We start from the raw sequence: 24,100 nt of genomic DNA, 5'->3' as shown, positions 1-24,100 counted from the left end.
ATATTTTCCAAGCTAATAACATTGAAGAAGTGTCTTATAAATACATCTTAGACATCTTGGTAAAATTTCAAAAAAAAAAAAATGTTTCATTTATAATCTTTTTAAACGTAAAATATATATATGTATTTTTCTTTTCTTTACTTACCTTCTAGGCTAGTAGCACCGATGAAGTGTCATGGGAAGATATGCATGACAACATCTTAGAGACAGTATCTCTTCTTCAAGATCTGGCCGAACGCAAGAAAGCTGACATATCTTCATTTCCACCGCTGCCAAGATGGCAGAAAATGGCGAGGGGCATTCATTCTCAAGTTATGAATCCGGCGGTGATGCTCTATGTCCTCAACAGCAAATTCTTTTACAGATTCTGCTCCGATCAACAGCCTCGAAATATGTCTGCTCATCTGAAAAACTTCTTCACCACAGATCAGGAGACGACCCTGTACCAAGGTCTGTGTTCCATTAGTACGGCGTCCTTTTCTGCCAAATTGGTGGAGAGTGTGAATGATACTTTCAAGAATTCTGAGACAGAAAAAGGAAAAAACCCCGATGTCGCTTCGCTTTCTCAGAAGATAATAGGTGTTTTTTTCAGTATGCCGGAGATCAAAGACATTGGAAAACTGTTTCTTGGTATGGATTTGCATGATGATATAGATGGAGGTGAAGAAGAAGGCCATATATTGCAAAATGGTGCAAATAGATACAAGTACGGTTTACAATATCTCATTCCTTTGATTTTGTTTTCCTTCACAAATATATTGCAAAACATCTTTAGTACATCTTTCAGAAGGTTGAAATCTACTTTTGCGTATACTTTCATAGTCCCTCTTATTGATGCTAATGTTAAAAATCAAAAGAATTACAAAGGCAAACAATGCAACGAGGTAGTCACCGAAATTACTGAACTACCCCTCTTTATTTTTTGAGTTTATTATACAAGGGGCAAACTCAACAGACACATTTTAGCATATTCCAAGGAATTATTACATAAGGATGTATTGACGAGACCGATGTACTGCCAAAATATGATAAATTATTTTATCCGTATAATGTAAGAAATTCAGCCTATTTTTAAGTAAGATTATGTAATTAAATTCATACATTTAATGTTATAATGCCAAATATTATTAGCAAATTTTAACATCTGTAAAATGTTTGTTAAAAAATAATTTTTAAGAAATGTTACATGATAATTACAGTTATTTTATCCCAATAACCCAATGATGGGCGTTAAAGTTTTACCTTATGTATTTGGGGAACCGGAAATTAATGTCGTTTTTCTACATTAAATTCAAATAGATAAATTTTTACCAAGTTTTTATTTTTAATCAATAATGTAATCATCCTCGTTTTCGATAACCTTTTGCCATCTAGCATACAAATTTTCAATGCCAGATCGATAAAAATCATTTAGTGATTGAACAAAATATCTGGAGTTGGTATTTTGGAAATCATCGAAATTTTCATTATTTTATTTTATTTTTTTGTCACTTAGAAAATGCTACGGCGATCTATTTTGATCCCTAGAATTGGAAATTGGATGGCGCAATATAGGGTGAGTATGACGGATGAGGCAATGTCTTCAATCCCAATTCATTAATTTTTTCCAGGGTTCGTCTTGCGCAGTGCGGTTTTGCATTATCGTATTGCAGAATAACACTTTTTCTGTCGACAATTTCTAGGCACTTTTCAATTAAAGATTGATTTGCTCGATCCAAATGATCACAATCAAGGTCTGCATTCACAGTTTGCTCAGATTTTAGCATTTCGAAATAAACAATCTCGCTAATAATCTACTAAACACACAAAAGCTCCTTCTTTGGGAGGAAGTCACTGCCTTTTGCGTGCCGCTCAAGCAATAATTTGCAAATTGTTGATCCGTTAGTTTTGGGGTTTTTTTTCCCCCTCGGGTAGGTTATGCGAAATCCAAACACCTGCTCTGTTTATGCAAACACCTGCTGCAAATGTTTTTGGATTGTCAGCCAAAGTTGGTTAAGAATGTTTGACCATTCCTCGATTGTCTGATACGGATTTCCTTCCACTTCCGCTCTTAACATGTAATTGTTTAAAGTTGTGGCTCTTCTTGATCGGTACGAGTCGAAAAGATCGAAATTACGGAATTTGAAAAACACCTTTGGCATTTACAAATGTCTAATGCGTTTGAATAAACATCGCAAATATTTTTGGTAGCAACCATTGTGTTACTTCTTTTTTGAAACTTAAAAGGCATGAGTACCTCTTCTTGTATTTGGCCAGGCCATTTCACCACACACACACAAAAATTAATTATTTACAAGGAAACAAGTAACACTAACCTTAAAATGTCGTTGACATGATTTTGAAATGTACAATGAGCTGATAAATGATTAACGAATATTGAGATTCGTAGAAACGACATTACTTTCCGGTCCCCCTAATATATTAAAAGAACTTCAAATTTTACTTATAAGTAATAAAGCGCAGCCATAACTATTAATCCCTGTGCCCAACAATACTAACATTAAATGGGCAAAAACGCTATCCTTGGGTGATATGTCCCATGATTGATGATGGGGCTAACACATATACCATACCTTATTATAATACTCCGAAGGCAATAGAGAACAAGTTATTATTCAAGTCCAGTCGTGTTATTGTACATTCACTTACACGTGGTGTCACACTCGGGAGATAGAACTGAAATATAAGAAAAGTATTATAGAAATTTTTGTGACAACTAATTAAATAATTCATATATTATTAACAAAACGCATGAAAATATTTCTATCCCAAGTAAAGCCAAGTAAAAAAAAACTAGTATTAAAACAGATAACTATTAGTACAATTTATCATAAAACATCATTTTTGGATATACTGCAATATTTAAGACATATTTATCACAAAAATTAAAATGAATATGATAATTACAAAAGAAAAAGTCTGTGAGATGAAGTGCAGATTAGACAATGCATTGTTAAATAGCAGTAACTCAGTAAAATTTTTTTAAAAAAACTGCAAGTATTCTAATAAATTTATAATTAGAATATTTGCTGTTCGTAAAGTTTCCTTCTGTTACTGATAATTTGCAATCATCACTGAACTGAACTTGCACTGAATGGATGCTAATTGCTGTTATCGCCCCTTGATATTTCTGAAAATTAATGTATCCGTCAGTTTTTGTATTTATGCACCATAATATTGTTTCATTAATGTTTGTTTGGTGTCAGTGTAAGCACAGAAAATTTGTTTACTTTTTTATTATCGCGAAAACAAGAATGCCTTTTCAGTAAAGTTAAAACTTTTTACGGAGAAACTAGAAGTGAAACAACAGTGCTTATGGTTTGTGAATAACCAATTGGCTCAATTATATTAACATCCCCTTTTAAAGGGCACATTAGGGTTATTTTGAGATGGACCTCGTAATTTTGAACCGCTGCTAGATGACAAACTTGACACCTAAGCTGGCACCAATATTCCAAGCTTCTGCTATACACCGATGGGCGGACATTTGACCCTAGCGGATTTAACATGCACCAAACCAGCTTACATGATAAGTTTTCAGCGGAATCGGATCTCGAACCTGAAACCTTACATTTCTGAAGCTGAGACCTTACAACCAGGTCATCGCGGTCCCGTGAATTTGAGTTGGAGCTCATGTTTAAGACTGCATTGCTCTGGTAGACCATTCGTCAACTGAGGAACTGTCAAACTGAGGAACGGTGTATATATTATCAACGTATTGCCACTTGTGAAGTTAAAAAGAAACTCGAAGTGTAAAATTCGACCATTTATATTTGATGCCAATTGACTTCAACAGACCCATTGATTTTGGGTGTCCCACGAAATACGTTGTTATTAATTTATAACAACATATTTTGTGGTTGAATTTTAAATAAAATGTGCTTTGATTTGTGATTTATCGCTCAAGTACAGCGAAAACGTTTCTTTTTGAAATGGATCACCTATAATAATGGAAAGGAAAATGGCTATGAGTTATTTATGTGAGACCACCATAATCTAAACCCGAAGTCCAATACCTCTTTCCAAAAAGCTAAGTTCCGTTTACGATGCGATTGCAATGACATTCTCTACTACAAGCTGCTGCTGCCAACCAAATGGATATTTTGGTTATGCATAGTAACTATCAGGACAATTTGAAACACGACATTGACCAGAACCGCATGGAATTAGGCAATTTTAAAGAAATAGTCTCATGCTAAAATAATGGTAAACAAACTTGAGAAGTTATTGGAGAGATCTCGGGATATCTTAATGCACCCTCCTTTTATTCCTAAGTTGGCACTTTCAGAAAACAATTTCTTACACTCTTTGTGAAATCCGCTGAAAAAATTTCAATTCTCTGGGAAAATGTAACATTATCTATAGCAATTTTGTAGAAATAAGACAGACATATTCTATCAAAGTGGAATAATGAAACTTTCCAAAAAAATACAAACAAATATTAAAAATTTTGTATATATTATTGAATAAACTTCCTTTATCGTACGAAAAATGTACCCCAGAAAACGGTGGAGATTTTCGGAACATTCAAAATTGTACGAACTATAGGTTGCAAGGAAAATGATGCATGAACGAGAATGACGTACTAAAGAAATTTCTTACTTTAAAAACATAATGAGGTTTCAGAATTTTTTTCTCATCCTTATAATATCAAAAAATTATATATATCATAATATCTTTGACTACTTATTCCCCTTAATGATGGTACTCCATTAAAGAGAAACGAAATTACAGATCATGAAAATAAAAATAAAAATTTACAGAATATTAAAATACAATTGATAACAAAATAGCAAAAGACATATTAATCTAATTCCAAAAATAATTGTCAGCCTTTAAAATAAGTATCCTCTTAAAAATAATATAAAAAATATTTATTAATTATTTAAGATTATTATCTTTTAGTTCGATTTCAAATATATTTTTTGCTAATACTTTCCTTTTTATCCTATGTATATCGATATCTCTAATTGTCACTTATATTTGCAAACTGCCTAAATTTGATGCTAAAATTCATTTTCAGAATCATGAATGCAACAAAAAGGACGTTTGACATGGTTGATAGCGTTACAGGTGGTAGACTGTCTGCAACAATTTTAGGAAGCTCATTTCCCGAAATTTTGCAAGATGTTTCTGCATTAATTCTTCCATCAGGTAAAATTTGAAATCCAAAATTCATTACTATTTTTTTTTCAGTTTGCATAATTTAACATCGATAAACTTAATTCTATTTATAATTAATAAATTTAATTCTATTTCAAAATCATGAATCAATAGAACATCTGTGTTCCTATATCTCTTATATTTTCAACATCAATGAAAATGTAAGTAGAACAATCTGTGTAAATAAGTATAAGAAAATGATAAGAAATAAATACATTCAAACTTTTTAAAATAATAATATTTCAGTAAACAAAAAGTGTATATATACTCTAAAACTTAAGGTCTTAATTCAGTGCGGAATGTAAATATATCGAAATATTATCAATGATTTATTTTTTGGACACCACTGTGAATCATACGCAACTAATGGAGCATTGTCATAAAAAAAGCATAAACTTGCAGCACATAGGAGGCCAAAACCATAGAATATAAAACATATGTGATATTTTGTCTTATACTAACATTTCAAAATAAACAATATCGATTAAAATCATTATGCTTCCATTAAATTGTTATCAAAAGCATCAATTGTCAAAGAACGCATGACTGAATTTTTATTTCTTTAGATTTTGGAGTTGGTTAATCATCCAAAATATGCAGTATGTAACATATCTCTGGATATCGGACTGGATAAGGGAGAAAGGGAAATGAAGATGAAAAATTCTTGTGTTTTGTTACATTTTCAATAATTATGCGGAAAATTCATTTAAGTAAAATAATCAAGACAACTTCAGATTTAATTTTCACCACTTTTTTATGAATAACAACGTTATGAAATTTATTTGAAATTGTAGAATAGCACTATTAGAGAAAAATCCGTTTTTTCTCGCTACGAATTTGATCAAACAAACAATGAATCAATGAAACAATGAATCAAACAAACAATGAATAAAAACAGCTTAAATTATTTTCAAGACGATGACATAACTTTCTCCTTGTATATTTTGTATGCAAGAAAGTAACTAGGCAAAACGTAGAGTGAAACTTAATTAGTTAATGAAGGAAAATCCGGTTACTCATTCAGCAGGACCAATTAAGCAGTTGCAGCTTGTTTTTCTTTTAGAATTTTAAGAAAGTTGTTTATTTTCGTTCTCTTGTAATGGTAAAATAATAAGTGGGAAGGACGTTGCTTTCGACCCAAATATAGGTTACCGAACTGATTCAAGAACTTTCCATCATTGATTGTTATTCTGTCCATCGCTTCCTCGAACACATCCTGAAGACACAACACTTTCGTCTGGTTTTTAGGCTATGTTATGATAAAAGCAAGCAGGAAAACCTGACATGTAGATTTTTCTTATCAATCACAATATTTCTTAGAAACAGTAAAAACCAAAACCTGCTATTTTTAAGTGAAATGACCTTATTATAAAATATTTAATTTAGAATAATCAACATTTGAATATATTTGTAGCTTGACTTCCCCTCAAATGCATGTTATTTATGATTACAAAATATGCAATAAAAAAAACTTACCTTAAACTGTATAACTTGTTTTTCATTCTTTATTTTTATATTGTTTATTTTATGGAAATAGAGCTAGTTTTATTTGACACTGTTCCTTTTGATCAAATGGGTCTAGCAGTAAAACATTTACTTAAACAAAAATAAAATTTCCATGGAATTCGGGATTTTATTTTATTATTATTATTATTATGCTTATTTATATGCTTCACTATTAAACATAACTTACTTAAACTCGATAGATGATTTGTGATTGCTAGTAAATAATTTTAATTCTGGATAACTTCTTGCGCATTTGGTATATTGAATGTCATAATCTTATATATGAATAACAGAATATGAGTACTTAGTGAAAGAAAAGTATTCATTTGCATTTTTTGTGCTTATACTGATTTACCTTTGATTAACTCGATTTAACTTTGTTAAGTCCCATTTTAAAGTTAAAGAGGTAATTTTGGGACCGAGTTCGTGATTCTCATGGTCTATTAAATGGAGAAGGTGGCACTTGAGCCAGCAGTCCATTCTCCAAATTTCACACCATTTTAGAACATTTAATCCTAGCCGGATTTAACTTCCATCTGACCCATAGTAAATATACTTTCGGAACAATTGGGTCTCGAAACCGAAATTTTTCAACGTAGCTTCTGTGGTTCCTTTTGATACTTAAGTTCACCAACATCGCAAATAATAATAAAAATTTGGGATCTGTAGATAAAAGAGGATTCGTGTCCAAAGATAACCCTGGACATGATCTTACTGCATGTTAAGTTGCGATGTGTACAATATCTTCAGGTTAGTATAATCTGAAAAACTGGGAAATGAAGCATTAACTTACAGTTTCGATCGCATCTTTTGGTCACTTTCCTGCAATATAAGATTCGTTCGAAAATAAAAGGAAATAGATTTCTCAATCGCCATATCAGCCTGATTAAAAGGACTAAACAGAATGTATAGCTGTGAATTATGCTTAGTAATGGCATATTTCGTAAAACCTAATTCTTCAATGTAAGCAAAAAAAAAAAAAAAAAAAAAAATGTAGTGTATAACCGTTAAGGCGTGTTAAGGCGTTATTTTTCCTTACTCTTAAAAATTTTGTGAAAGTAAAATAAACATTGAAAGTTTTGTTTTTTTACAATACACTTACGTTTCATACTTTTTACTGTTGCTTCTTTATATAAAAAGTGCAAAAGCTACAAAGTGGCTTCTGATAAACTTAATGTTATGGTAAGGACCAAAATTAATTTTTACGATGCATATTTTTTATTATTATTTTATTTGTAAATATAGTTAATAGACTTTTTTTTAATATATTTGAAAAACAACAATAGGAAATATTCTTTACTCTGTGGTAATAGTAGATGAATAATAAGATAAAATAGGTATCGATAATATACAACAATATTTTAATATATGGTATTATTAACTATTATGGAAATGGAAGTATTGGAATTTTATTTCCTTGTAAAGGGGAGACCCATAAAAAATTAAGATCTTTTGATATATTTGTAGCTACACAATCTACGTAATCATTTCAATCTGCAAGGAATACTCTACTTAGGAAACTAAGGGAGGTACCTACAAATTTATTTTTTATACAAATTATGATTTTCCAAACACGTCAGTTTTTCAATGGCAGCCCTGTGCAAAATGAATAATTAACTCACAAGATATACAAGATGATATTGAGTTATCTTGCTTGAATTTGATTGTAAATAAAAGAAATGAAAATAGACAGATTTTATAGTATTATTTAAAATCTAAAATGGGTTTTAAGGCTGTAGAAAGTGATGATACTGAGAAAGCTACAATTGTACTACGATTATGTTTAACATTTGGGATTTTCGTCTTGCAGTCATCAGCAATGTTTCCTCTGGCATGTCACATAATTTCTCAGAACAATCCAACATTTTACGTAATTCGTTTGATGACCGCAAATAAATCATTCTTCTACCAGATATCCTGCTGGTTCCGTGTACAAAACGCCTGAAAACTAGCTCAGTGTTCTTGTAAAGCTGCATATTACTCAAAATCAACCACGAAAGTGGCAAATTACATGAGTGTCCCCTGCTACAACAACATTTTCATTTTCAATCAAATATTTCACATAAAATCTGCTTACTTTGGTCAACTCAATTCACCTTTAAATTTGTGCCATATTAAGCCTTGTAATATACAATCATTTATAATATTGTGGCACATTTTTCTTTCATTCTTAGTTATAATATATAATTTAAATACGCATATTTGCTCAGATGCGTACTTCTTAAAATAGTGTTAATATTCAGCGAGAAAATCGCTCTATTTAGAATAGATTTTTTAAGTCAGTATCTTCGCCCATGACGAAGGTTGCTTACAATTGAATATCGTGCGATTAATTAACAGCAGTCATCAGACATTTGTCTTTCATGAATTGCTTAATTTTAGATTTATAACAGCATAAACAAATTGCAACTCTAAAATCTATTTTTAAAAAGTCTGAAATAAATGAAATCAAATAATTGAGACAGAAAAATAAAAATTTAAAATTACACTTTATGATTTATTTGACATCTACTATATACATAGATAATAATAGTTAGATATGAGGGTAACTTTTGACGTTAAGGCTCATAAAATGGCATTTTGTCAACCAAAAGTAGAAAGAAAATTAAATTGAAATTTTTATTGCTGTCTAAATTTTTTTCTTTTTTAGTGATGTCTAAATTTCTTTCTTTTTTATATTTGTAAAAAATATATTTTTATATATCTTTTATATTTTTATATTTGTATTTTCAATGTTTCTGTTAATACCTTATTATTAAAATCCATTTTCAATATTTTATACATAGATGATGGGCAGAACACCATAGAACACTTTTTCCTGAATTCCAACAAGTCGAACCAACTCTTTAGAATATTTTTCAATAATAATCCTGAAGGAAGACGAATTGAGACTTATGTTGAATCAATGGTAAGTCTTAAACTGAATAAAAAGTAAATTACCTAAAATAAGTAAGAGCCAAAATAAATCTTTGACAATATTATAAACATAATAAAATAATATAAAGGGAATCTATGATACATATTGAATACTGTTTCTAATCATGACCATATAGTTATTTTCTTAAGCTGTTGAAGATAGGCTTATGTTTCCCAATTGAACATAAATGGTTCAAATGGCATAAGAATCATATTTTATGTTGTTTGTGTTAATAAATAATATCATAAATAAAATTACTAAGTCCAAATTTTTATACAGCTCATCTATCCTATAAGTCATATTTAGTAATATATTCTTGATATTAACATTTTAAACGTGCCTATCTTCTACAACTAAATTATGAAGATTTGAATATGACATATTATGCGATTTTAGAGCATACGTCTCTAAAATGTCTAGAAAGAATTATCAGAAAAGATGTCAGCGATTTACGTTCTGCACCTTTCGTTTGAAACAGAAACTGGCAAGCCAGTATGGAATTTGCACGGCCGGTTTGGCCGAATTAGTAGTGTAAGAGTTTTAAACATCACTGTTTGATGGTTCATTTTCTTATTTACTTTCCAGTCTTATGACTGCGATAAATTTGTTTTCGAGAAATGGAATTGATAATTTTTTTTCTCAATAGCAAGTCACTAAGGAAAAAAATTTAAGAATCTGCAATCTAAAGATAGTTTTTAATAGCAAATTTCAAATGCAATACTTTAAAGCATTCTAAGATATTATTTGTCAGCTAAATTTTTTAAAATTTATTGTTTACTTTGGTTTTTGTAGGCAGAATATTTTTCAAAGAAAGAAAATTCCAAAAAATTAAAATCCCTCTGCAACAACCTCAAACAAAGACTACCTGCAGAATCTTCTGATGGTTTTAGCAATATGGTCTGCTCTCAACCACCGGCTAAATGGACTTTGAAAAATTTAAATCAACATCAGAACTACACGTCTTTGTGGACAGAAGTAAGTTCCTCATATATATTTTTAGTTGGTTTTCTCAAAAAAATTATGTAATTTATGACTTATTATCTGAAGTAAATACAAAGTAATTAATACTTAAAATTCTTTATTAGAACTTTTTAATTTTTTGTTATAATTAAATCTTTAATTAGTTAATTTCTGTAGTATAAAACCTATTTGACAGGATAACTGAAACAAAACACTGTATCCTTAAAAGGCAAAAATTAACTTTTAAAGCTTTAAAATTGAAGCCCAATTAGTTATTTCAAATATTGGATATTAAATTCGATTAATATTAGATTCAAATTATTGGATTGAAAATTAGATTCAAATAATTATAATTACTTAAAATCCATCATATGAGATAAATATCATAAAGATATTTGAAATTTGTACATAGAAATTGTACTTTTCAGTGAAATAAGACAAACTATACACTTAAAAAGAAATCAAAAAGGGAAAGTATGTATTCATTATTTGTTGAGCAATCGAGCTATTTTTCCGTGTAATTGGTATACTAGTACCATGGATTGCAAAAAAATTTATTTTTAATTAAAGCATTAAGAATTAGAAAACAAAATAAATGTAAAGAATCCTTGCATATTCAACATATTTTCGGTATGAAAATTTACCTGCAATAAATTTCATTCTTTCTTTTCTTATGTTTAATCATTGAAAGTAATATCATTCTAGAAACGAAGTTCTTCATTTGAAACTTTTTATAAATGTTTAATTCTAGCATCTTAACTATCAAATTCTATGTGTACACTTTCCCGAAGAGCTTTCTTTATTTGCTAAGTCAAAATTAGTACATTTCAGTGAAGTATAGACTTCTTAAATTCTGAAATGAGAAGTTAAAAGTGCGAACTATTATGTATTTATGAACTGTTTCTGGAATAGGGCTCTTAATGTGACGATAAGCTGTTGGTTTTTTAAATGATTTTCAAACATTTATATTTTAAAATTGATACTTTTATAGAGACTTTAAACAGTTGATGGAGTATTAAGAAATGTGCTTACTACAAACGCCGAGAAAGATATATGTATTATTGCTATTATTACATATCAATCAATGTAGTACTTCGACTTTAGAACCGGTTATATTCATGAACTGGTTATTCACTCTATGGTAAAAGATATACTCAAATATTTATACTGAATAGTAAATAATTTTCTGAGCCTCTAAAGTTATTTCCACTAACATGAATTTAATTCCATTTATTTATTCTTAACAATGCCATGATATGTAGAGGCGTGATTCAATTTCATGAAGAGATAATAATTATGCAGAAATTTACCTGAATATAATTTATTATTATAGCTTAAGAAAATATATAAATTTGCATCGTATAAAATTTTGTAATTGACTCTCTAAATAATTGATCTGTTCCTTTTTTTTTCTTAGATCGATATGTTTCTCAGCGATGAAGCAAAAAATGCTACTCAAGAACTATATTTTCGGAAAAGAAAAGCCGTATTCTTGAACTCCATTGACAAAATACTCATTTCAAGCATACAAGTTACGGACTGGTCTAGTTTTCAGATGCCATCATTCTATTTTTCCATGATGAGAGCTTTCGTTAGAAATCTCGAAGGGATTGATCATTCTAATATGTGAGTGTTATATATTTTAAAATCTGCTACGAATTTATTGTATTACTACTATAGAATTTCGAAGAAGATAAGAGTTTACTTATCCAGAAAATAAGTTTTCCACGGTCCATAAAAAGAAACAAAACCTGGAAAGATTCATTGCAAAAGATACATAAAAATTTTAGATACTTTTCAATGTAATAACCATTGGAATTATAATACTTTGTGGACTTAATATTTGTAGTCTAAATATTTGTCATAGTTTAGTCTTTGTGGACTAAATATTTGTCATAGAAGTCTGTTACTTAAGAATGAAGGCAATGGGTTAGAGTTGTCTGCAGTTTTTCATTTGTGGAAAAATTATGCCCGGAGAGGAATTTCAAGAACAGGAGGAATTCACTTGGATCAAGATTTGGACTACAAGATAAGATGGATGACAAACAGTTTGGAACCAAACTTTTGCAACTGGTTTTTTTTTTTTTTTTTTGTAGGCTCTTTTTAACATTTGAAAACTTTGTCGTGGATCAATGCAATACCATCAATGAGTATTCCAACACTTCTTGCTGTGTATGGATCATTGCAATTTTTCTAGTATTGCATTGTGATATTCACCGTTTAGAACCGAAACTCTTAATCGGTGAAAGAAAAAAGACTACATCTTCATGCACTATAATGTTATTAATATAAGTCATCGGAAAATTGTTAACTGTGGCATATGTATGCAATCACACCCATTATCTAGCCGGTTTGTGCCTTCGCACCTCGTACCTTTAGTAACACCATTTTTTAGTTATGTAAGAAACGTACTTTCAGGATGACCCTTGTATTTTTTATTGCAATAATTTAAGAATTTTTTAAAATTTAATTTGTAATCCCAATTTTATTCTACTACATTTCTGATTACTATCATTTTAGATGTTAAGAAGTTTCTCAATATTATAATAATAAAAATATTTCAGAATTAAAGTGAATGCTTAAAGAATACAGTCCTTAAAAATATTTTGTCGATTATCTTGCTCTAAAAAGACTAGATAATTATAGAATTACTAGAGTCGTCTTGAAATAAGCATATATCTTTTTCAGGAAAATGTTACTTCTTTAAAAAAATTTGAAATGCTTAAAAATTTGTCAGTTTATGAAAACTAAAATCATGAATTTCTAGTGCATTTTTTTCTCATTTTGTTTCCCTCTATTTCTCAGACAAGAAACGGGCTGTCTTACTAGAAGTAGCCAAGAAGCCATTCAAGATTCTGTTCATAAATTATTGAATTCCATTTCAGGTAAATTGCATATTTGTTTTAATATTTTTTTCCATACTTCTTATTTATCTTTCTATCCTTCAAATGTGTGACTGCATTGAACACTTGAGATTTTTTTAAACATTTTGGCGCATTATTAAATTTTTGTTCAAAAAATAGCTTTGACATTCCATGTATAAATGGAAATAGTAACCTCAATGGAGAGTCAACTATCGTTTCATAGATTTTGAATTCATTGATGTGAATTATAGTTTTATGTGTGTGGTTTTCTGGGCAAAAGCAAACCAACTTTGGTAAGTTATCATAACACATCATGTACGCTGGCTAAAATTAATTTTGAAAAAAAACGCAACTTTATCATTTTTCTGCAAAAACCGCTTTATCTCAAAGTGTAAAGTATCAGATTTTTGAATTGGTTTTCAATAGCACAATTGTATTCTCTTGATTTGTTTGTTTAATAATATCATTTATAATCTCTTTATTTTCTTCAAATTTAATTTTTAATTTAAAGATTCCATCATCTTTAAAGCTTCTATGTCATATATAGTAAAATTAACACAGCAATAATTACAATTATATTCTTTTTATTCTAGGAGCAGAGTTTCTAAGTTGCGGATTATTAAATAAAAACATTAGCGGCTTATACTCGTGGATATCCGAATCTGCAAACTTGAAACAAGCTTTTGAGAAGGTACATTTCTTTTCATTTAAAGTAGATTATTTTTATGCATTTATTTATTTTGAATGTTTCCGCGTTTTTAAAAAATTATTTTCGAAATTCGATCGTTTAATGATTGCAAAACTGTGTATTGTAGAAAGAGAAATGGAAGCATTTATTTTGTTCACAGCTTTGCAAAAAGTACAGATCATTCATTAACATTCACAGATAAGAAACCAATCATAAGAAATTATATACCTACAGGATAATAGAATGAATATTCATGCAAAGATATTTTTCATAAAGTATTATGTGGCATAATTAGAATGCTATAAATTTAATTCAATTGAATAAAGAAACGAACATTTTAACATCAGGAGTTGAAGCAGAAAACTTCCAATTTTTTAGCGACATCTTTTTTTTTTAAATAAAATTTCTGAACACTGAGAAATATTATTTGAAATGTAATGCATTCTTCTTACCTTAAAAATTGCGTTAGAATGCCAGCTTAAAATATGTAAGTATAATTCAAACTGTTGACAGTAATTTGTCCATAAGATCCACCATAAAGATTATAAATATTAGCATAAAAAACAAACTTTTTGCCCTACAAATTGCTTTGAAAAATTCTTTCTAAAGATATTCACATAATAAAAATATCTTGATGTGATCTTTTTGTATACATTCACAGAATTAATAGACTCTAAAGCGATGATCATTCTGTAAATACACTTAGAATTAAAGAATCATGAACAGGTGATCTTTCTGTAGTAATCGTAGAATAAAAAGATCCAAATATTTTATTTGTTGAACAGAAATAAAAATCCACTTTATGGGAATGGCTTAAAAATTATAGCGGGTCAGCAATTAATAATTAATGTGTTTGCATTTTTTTAAAAAGCTAGTGCATGAAATTTAACAGAAAGCAGTGAAAATTTATTTATTTATTTTTCTGAACATGTAAGATGACGAAATATAAAGATTGTAAAGATTATTGGCGAGAGAATGTGGATTAATATTTTCCAAATTAGGGTGAGTAAAAGTAAAATATTATGAACGCCTTAAAGAAAAACAGCAAAAACAGCAAATAAATACAACAAAAAAAATTAGATGTTTCACTATCGCACTATATTCTATTACGAGAATCAGAAAAAATAGTTGTGTGAAATTTTAAGACATATTATGCCAGGACTTTTTAAATTTTTTTCTGTAATTTTAAAACATAAACTTCTATGATAAATCTAAAAAGTACTTACCAAATTATGCAAAATGGGATTCATTATAGGGCAAGAAAAAAGTCCAACAATCGTGTCATAGGCTTAAAAATAAATCGATATTTTAAATTCATATATATGTTTTCATATTGAAATATAAATACCATTCTGATTTGTGACAATATTTTTAGGTTGCCCATGGGTTTAAAATCGGAGAGATTTGTACGCATTCTTGGAAGTGGTTATTGCTTTTGATCGACGACCTAGAAGAGCTGTACAAGAGACTGTCTCAAAACATGTCAGAAAAGGAACTCCACGAAGCGAACAATTGTTTGAGGAATTTCAAGCAATCACTTTTGATTTCAAGTTTGCAAATGTAAGAATAGCATCGATATTTCTACTATTTCCCTCGAGAAAGTTGGAAATGTTTTTTGACTTTTCGATGGCTTTTTTTTTATTCTTTGTAGTAATAGACAAAAACATGAAGTTAAAAAATGCTATAAATTAAATTGCTGTGGATCTAGCTAAGAACCTTTATTAGTAATTGCATAATGCTTTATTTTTAATTTTCATTTTCTTAGATAAGTAATTGCTGAACACGATTTTGAAGGAAAGAATGCATTGGCATCGTTCTTTTGCGGTTAACTATTTGTGGTTAAAATGTTAGTTTGAGTTTTTGAAAAACTCATGCAACAAATATTAAAGAGAAAAAAATTAAATAAATGTATGTTTCATAATAAAGTATGATGATAATATTTATGGAAATTTATGGTATGACTGACATTATTACGTTTATTCACTATGTAAACTATTTCCAAGCATGCTATAGTGATAACCATTGTTAAGATATCAATAAATTATATTGATTAATTTTTTTATAAAATATTTTATTTTTGAAGGGTTTTTTTCTTTATTTTTTTATTTTAACATTTTTTTAACCTTTTTATTTTAATAACTATTTAAGATATGTTGGAATTAAAGGTATATCTTTTTACAATATACCATCATTGAGTTTGTAACATACCTTTATTAAAACTATTATAATATATTAGATTTTAGAAATTATTTTTTATTTACACTTAAACCATTGAAATATTGTTATATAATTATCTTCCCAGCAACATAGTGCTTTGTTGTAATTTCTGTTATTATTTTTTAGAAACTTTTTTGTAATTCGGTATTTTGTACATTTCATTTACTTGAATTAAAAATAAAATAAATGAAATAACTATTAAATTAATCTCTGAAACAACATTTTGATTTTTGGAAGAAATGACTTCTCATAAAGAAATATCCATCTTATTTCATAAAATGTTCAATAGGATTCGTAATGTATATAGAAGAAATGAATTTGTTTGTCTTAAAAAGTTACATCTCAAGTGACAAGATTATAAAATTATGCTTCTCACTTCTTCACCAGGCATGCAAACGTTATTAAACAAGCTGCCAAATTTTTATCAACTATTAACACACCTGCAGGACATTGGAAAGGCATTAAAGAGCAAATATTCCAAAGAATATCGCAGCATTTACCAGGTGAGCATTAAAATTACTTTTTTTATTTAAAGCCATTTTCATAACATAATAATACGTTTTTAAAAGTGTTCGAATGACTGAAATTTCATATTTTTTTCTTTCATTTATAGCATTCATAAGATTGTCCGAAATCATTCCTGAAAGCTCTGATATCCTTCCCTCAAGTTTTGAAATGGAGGACACTGAGATCGAAGAAGTTTTAAGAGAAGCTTCCATTAATTTTAATTGGGTAAGTTATTTTTGTGAGTAAATTGCTGATCTTTTCAATACTGAAACTAATTTTTAATTTATCTTGCGTATATATCTGGACTCAGAGTTGGTTTTGGTACTCTGAATAAAGAATCGTGAATATTTTTACTATTTCTTATCAAGTTACTATTTTTATTCTGCTGAATTTCGAATTCTAAATATTCGGATTAATTTGGCCATATTTAATCCTGATATTCAGATAATAAGACAGAAAAGGGGGGTATTGCTTGGAAACACCTACGAAAGTGTTCTCCTTCCTCTTTGTCGAATATTAAAATATTATGTCGATTACTTTTTTTTTCTGTTCATTTTCTTACTCTATAGTCCCTGAAAGTATAGAATGAGTAAAGTAGTGTGGGAAGAAGATGACAAACTCTCGAAGGCGCTGTTAATACGCAAGCGGGAGAGTACCTACTTCCCTCGATTTCCACGAGCAATGATTCTAGGTCGTTTTGTGCTCCGTAATATAATGAAGAAAATTCAACATGTATTTTCAACCTCATCTTTATACCAATGGGATCCAAAATTTGGCGCAAGTCGACAGTTTTAGACGCAAGATCATATATCAAATTTCATATGCTTTAGTCGATGTGTTTTTGAGTTATTGCATTCATGCATAGACAAATATATGGACAAATAAATGCTTTACCTTCGACAGATTTGGCTCAAAATTTGATATATATTTGCAATTTTGATGATAAATCTGTAATACCAAATTTCATTTTAATAGCTATCTGATTTATGACTTTACATACATAAGGTTAGGTACAAATATTCATAGAAGTCAGTCTACAAATAAAACTACAAAACAAATTTCGTCGCTCTTATTCATTGCGTTTTTAAGTCAATGTGTTTATAGAAAGGCATATTGGTTGAGCTATTCGTCAAAGGTAATTATTTTGCTACTTTTACTTATTTTTAGAAGGCAAAATTTTGTTTACATATTTTTTTTTTCTCCTTCTCTTTCAAAGCTAGCAATAAATCATGGTTACGTATCTACAATATTGCTTTCCTGCAATGTTAATTTCAAAGCTGAAATGAGAAAATTACAAATTATCTTAATGGATATCAATCACTGATTCACGGATTTTGAGACCAACTTGGCGACAATTTGATGTAGTCGCGAATTTAATGATAAAAATTAAAATCCTGAAAAATACAACAATTATCGCAATATCTCTATTGGAAGCGGAGATTCACTGATCCTTCTAGAAAGTCTCATACTTTCTTGGGAGAATATAAAGGGCGAAGCGATTACATGAGGAATCATCTCTCTCTTTGAGGTATTCATCGCGGAGCTAATTCTCTGGTTGTTTGCACTGAACTGAATAATTTGGTGTCTGCTTGTTTAGTTAATCTTCACAAGTGCTGCTATTTTTATAATCTGAATTTTGCTTTTGTTAGCTATGTTTCGTATTTTTTTGTAAATTAGAAGGTCGTAATCATTTAAAGAGCTTGATGACTTCTTGCATCACACACGCATTGGACGATTTCCATAACAATCCATTTAATATACTTAGATTGTACATATCTGTAAAAGTCAATTATTTCGATGTCTTTAAACGTGTTTAGTTAACAAGGTTTGCAGATTTCTTTTTCTTCACCTTTCCGTTCAAAACAATCCAGCTAATGGTGTTCTATTGTAATAAATGTTATGAAAATGATAGAGTAAATGATTAATGTATCAATTTTCAGCACCTCCGGCACGGATTGTCGTCTACAACCCTACGAAAGAAAATCTGTGATAATAAAGACGACCCTTCTGTTTCGACGGTATTTCTGAGGCCTCCTCAAATGAGTTTGATGACCCGAGCAAAATTCTACGGATACATCTGCAATCCAAATGTCACTCAGCACTTGGTACAGCAGCTGAACCAAAGCTATATCAAGGACAAAGTAAGGGAATGCATTACATTTCTATAAATTGGATTATTTTATAACACAAAAAAAAGCATTATTTTTTTATTATTACTGTGTGTGTTGCAGAAAATAATGTATGGTTAAAAACATCTTTTTAATGAGAATTAACGAAAGTAAGATTTCTAATAAGTACGATCAAATTTTCAATTGCATTTTTTAACTAAACAAAATGTGTGCGAATTTTATTTTTTATTTTCTTTATTGTAGTTTAGTTTTTATATTTTGTTTTTAGCACCTCATGCTTTCCTGATTTCATCTTGAAATCTCTTTTAATTTTAAAAAATTGTTTCCTACTTTTTAAAGTACAAATAAAAGCGTGTTATAAATTTTATTATTATTATTCTGTGTTTAATATTTAAATTATTTCGTATTTCAATATTATAAATGTCATTATCTGGTTTTAATTTTTGTTCAAAATTACCGCCAAATGGCGCCTTAAGATAAAACTTAATTAAAATTATTCGATAATTGATTAGTGAAAACATTAAAATTTAGAATTTCAGGACTTTTAATACATCAGAAATTGGTTATCGGTTATTGGTTTTTAAACTTTTAAACAATTTCTATCTTTATATATGAAATTTAAATAAAAAAAAAAAAGTAAAAATGGGGGAATCTTTTGTTACGACTATATTTTTTTATATATTATTTATTTTTCTGTCCTGCGTTCTTTTAGGTTCGAGAAATTCAAGAAAAAGAATTCTTTTCCGGTCAGTGGCTTCAAGCCTTGATGGGATCATCCGACATTCTCATAGACGTGGGGACGCATCTCATATCCTCAATGACAGAGATCCAAATTCACAATCTGTTTGATATTTTTCACCTTTTCACAAAGCCTCATGTGATCCAAAATGTATATGAAAGGTATATACATTCTTTCAACTCTTAATTATTTCTTTTACAGTTACTAGGAAAATAAGGCATACGATATTCTCTTACTTCATTTATAATTTCACAATCAATAACTCCTGGATAACATTATTTTTTAAATAATTTTTGGAACAAGATGAAAAAAAGTTGTAGAACTTTAAAATATTAAGAAATATATTGAATAAAAAAATGTTGATATAATTTCTGGGTACAGTCAAGATACTAGAAATGATTTCATAAAATTTCTTCTGTATATGCTGGGAAATATTACTTAATTAAGCTTTTAAAAATAATTACTTATTAGATTGTAATTTCACAATAATGTATCAAATTTATAAAAACAGAAAAGAAATTTTGTAGAAAATGCTTATAATATTAATTTAATATTTCGTAGCATCTTACCTGTTATTCAACATTTAATAAATTAAGACAAGAGTTGAAATTTCGGATCATATATATCTAAATGTATTTTTTTTTTGGGGGGGGGAGAAATATCTTTAATGTTACATTTTAGAAATATTTACATAAAAGATGTTCAATGTGTTCAAAATGGTATATTTTCGTTATCATGACATGATGCATTTGCATTATTCAATTCCTCCTCCCCTCAACTGTAATGAAAGTAACCATTTAGATATTCTTTTTTCTAATATTATCGCTATTAATTTTTGAATAAGACAGTTCTCATACAATTTTACGTGCTATGCTAGAAACAGAATGCAAAATTCTATTACAATAAATGCATAAAAGGAAAAAAAAATTGCATTGACGGCGATTATATTTTATTTATCCCCTTGGTAAATATTTTTAAAAAATTTCCATCAAATTGATATATATTTATCCATGTAAAAGCAGACTTTTCGTATATTTTCATTTAATGATGTATATTCAAATGCAAAAACTAAGATCAAAGTTTCCCATATGATGTTAAAAGTATAAATCTGAAGTTTGATTGCATCATAGAGTAACACTGAAATATAACATACTACGGAAAAAAAGAAAAGAAAAACATTGTCTCTATTTCATGGACGTGCATTTTGTTAAAAAGGCCAATTAACATCCAAATTGAGAAATATACAAAGATCAATACTGAAAAAGTTTCTTGATTATGTTAATTGAGGTTGCTTTCGTTATTGTGGTATAATATATGCATTTAGAAATGTTGTGGTACGCTAATCAAAAAATAATTAATCGATCCTGCGTTAAATATACGGAATCCTATGATTATACTATATAATTGTTAATTACTGCCACTTCTACAAATAATGATAATGGAGTTAAGAACCTTTGAGCTCAATCACTCCATGAAATCTATCACTTATCAGTATTATTGTACTCTATAACTCATTAAATGTCGAACTGGAAAGTATTTTTTTCTGAAGAGTCATTCCTTCGGTTTGAAAAGAGAAACAGACGTGTGGTATGCACGTACTTCAAAGAAATTGTAAAAAATAGCGACATTTAAAAATATATAATAGTTGCCGATTTAATGGAAATGAACTCATAATGGTAATTCATTTACCTTAAATGGATATCTAAACTGAATTTAATGAGGCACTATTGGATGTAATCATGTCATAAGAAACAAATTCCAAAATATAGATATTTAGATACAGCTGTATTCATAAACTGTTTTAGAAAAAAATGTTAGTGATGCAGGGTTCAAATATCATTACGTGTATCATAATTTTTTTGCTGTGTATGGTATTTTAGTTAATTGTCAATGTCGTGGGTTCTCGTCTGTATATTTCGTGTAACTGAAGTAGTGGAGATAAAATTTTCCGAAGTGAGAAGTAATAAATAGAGACATAAAAAAATTAGCTTTTAATTAATTTGTTTTTTCTTGGTTATACACATGTTTAATTTATAACAAATTTACTTCCATTATATTAGTCATAAAAAGTCATTAATTGTAATTAGTAATTTTTGGTAAAAGTTTGGTTCCATAATATCGGTTCTAGCCCATTTGTCAATATTTATGAATCCCTGAGAAATTGGTTTGAATATATCATTTAGTGATTAGATCAAATGTAGGATTTCAAGTGACTTTCATTTTTTACTCATTATCGAAAAAATTGAAATAATTTAATTTAAAAAATGCCTTTTTAATATTCAGAAAGCCCCAATTATCATTAGTGCTTTATTATTAATTAATGGGCCACCAACAAGCTCATGGAAATCATAAATTAAAGCTTTATAAAATTCCAAGCTCTTCCTATTAATTGCCATGAAATTATTATTCTTTATTCATTTAATTAGGTGAGCTATTTTACCTATAACCTAAATAAAATTATTTTCAACTCAGTTTAGGTAAGCTTATTCTAGTACTGGAACCTGTCTTTCCTGGAAGTTCCTTCATTGAAACTCTTCAGCAAATCCTGGATGGGCTACAAGCTTTCAAGTCCTTAACGCAGCTCACAAATTTCAGTTTTTCATGTAAGTTGATTTTTTTTTAAAAAATAAACACAATGCCCTTTAAATAAAAGTTCTTCGACCATGCTTTAATATGAATATTCAGTTGTTATTAGAGCCTACAGATAATCTTTTATTTGCTTTTTTCTTTTAGACAAAGTGAAAGACGTTTTTGGAGATGCAACTATCGATGTTTTAATGAATGAATTGCAAGTAGATTCTGAAGAATTGTCTTCATTCTTGGAATCTGAAATAAGTTTGAATCAGGTTATTATTTTGTATTTATTTTAGTCATTATAACTTCTTTAATAACATTATTTGTAATTTTTAAAGTTGCCGTCTAAAAGACAAAAATTGAAGAATAAATCTAAAATATCATTTTCACTTTATCCGAAACTTCCCATTCCAATGCTAAACGAAATAATGGTCTTTCAATTATAAGGTTACTCATTTCTATGTTTCGTTTCTTAATATCCTACCTTCTTAAGATGGAAAAAAGCATTAGGAATTTATTTAATAAATAGCTATCAGGAAAATGCTTTGTTATTCCCATCCAGAAGACGGTTACTAACGATTATCTTCTTGCGGAAAATGATACAAGGTTAAAAGTTCGTTTTGAAACGAATATAATAACAATTTCCCAATTGTAAATTTTACTGTCTCTGAGAACAGTCATACTATATGAAAACTATAAGTTTCTACTCCAATTGGATTCATCATTGAACAATGATCGAAAACATTGATTAGTGTTTAATTATTCTTATTTAATGTTATTGTTAATTTATTCTTATTTAATGTTATTGTTAATTTATTATTCTTATTTAATGCTATTGTCTCATTTTCTACTTTTAGAAAATTGATTCATAATTTCCTCACTTTATTTGCGGTAAAAAGAAATGTTTAAATAGGCCGGTATCATACTATAATGGGAGGTGGGATTCGCAAAGAGATTACTGTACTGTGGAGTAATCTCTTTGTACAGTAATCTGTACTGTGAAGTTACATCTTACAGTATATACTGCGTTTATTAGAGAAAAGTTCTACAATTTGTTCATAGAATGTTTGCAAAAAAAACAAATAACTGCATTAAATACCTCTAATTAAATGTTTTTCAGAAAGTAAATATCTACTAATTTACAAGCAATTAAATAGTTATTTAAAATCATGAGCTAGATTTTGAAACAGAATGAGGAAATTAAATTAAATAGCAAAGCTACAAGATTGAAAAATTATTTATTATAAGACGACTTAATTCAATAAAAAATGAATAACTTAATCTTTTTATATAAGTAACCAATATTTTCTTCAAAAATTGAAGCAATTTTTTTTTTTTTTTTTTTTTTTTCATTTCAGGTTGTTTTAGACAAAAGATCCGGCCACGTTTCCTTTTGCGAAAATTCTCGAGACACTAGTATTTTATGCACTTTATCTAAGAACGAGAGAACTGCTATTTCAACAGAGCACTTACAAGATTTGGTTTTCCAGAAATTCCTTATATCGGTATGTATGCCCTTTTATCATTAAATTTATGGATATCCCTTTGATTAGCCAGTTTTGTGACTAGTGACTCGCTGTCTTTATGAGCCAATTGGAAGGAAATCTTTATATGCAATTTCAATGATTCAACTGAGTGTTGATATTTTAATTACTTTTGTATTGGCAAAATGATCGAGTAATTGGTGACAAATTCTTCGTTTAAGTGAAATAAATGTTGGCAATATGTCCCAAAAATTAACTATTGTCGAATAATTTGTTTGGAAAAGTTTTCTTGTAAAAAGTTTTAAAGTTTTCATCTAGAATAAAGAAGCATTTAACTGCAATCCACATTCTA

At 28.8% G+C, this 24,100-nt stretch overlaps 1 protein-coding gene across 2 annotated transcripts in view; it reads left to right on the top strand.

Moving 5' to 3' along the window:
• Positions 1-24,100, top strand: part of LOC129971430 (phospholipid-transporting ATPase ABCA1-like) — a 169,166-nt gene that overhangs the window by 93,092 nt on the left and 51,974 nt on the right. For both annotated transcript variants that reach the window (XM_056085187.1, XM_056085186.1), the window contains exons 27-41: positions 153-706; positions 5,024-5,154; positions 9,456-9,577; positions 10,379-10,561; positions 11,964-12,172; positions 13,352-13,431; positions 14,004-14,101; positions 15,474-15,658; positions 16,703-16,818; positions 16,929-17,047; positions 18,763-18,963; positions 19,664-19,851; positions 22,163-22,293; positions 22,424-22,536; positions 23,623-23,769. In XM_056085187.1, coding sequence (XP_055941162.1) covers positions 153-706; positions 5,024-5,154; positions 9,456-9,577; positions 10,379-10,561; positions 11,964-12,172; positions 13,352-13,431; positions 14,004-14,101; positions 15,474-15,658; positions 16,703-16,818; positions 16,929-17,047; positions 18,763-18,963; positions 19,664-19,851; positions 22,163-22,293; positions 22,424-22,536; positions 23,623-23,769 — 2,577 coding nt within the window. The remainder of the gene's footprint in view (positions 1-152; positions 707-5,023; positions 5,155-9,455; positions 9,578-10,378; positions 10,562-11,963; positions 12,173-13,351; positions 13,432-14,003; positions 14,102-15,473; positions 15,659-16,702; positions 16,819-16,928; positions 17,048-18,762; positions 18,964-19,663; positions 19,852-22,162; positions 22,294-22,423; positions 22,537-23,622; positions 23,770-24,100) is intronic.

Source organism: Argiope bruennichi, chromosome 6 (assembly GCF_947563725.1).
Source record: "Argiope bruennichi chromosome 6, qqArgBrue1.1, whole genome shotgun sequence".
Lineage (NCBI taxonomy): Eukaryota > Metazoa > Arthropoda > Arachnida > Araneae > Araneidae > Argiope > Argiope bruennichi.
The sequence above is the reverse complement of the archived record's forward strand: the minus strand, read 5'-3'. Positions and strand labels throughout refer to the sequence as shown.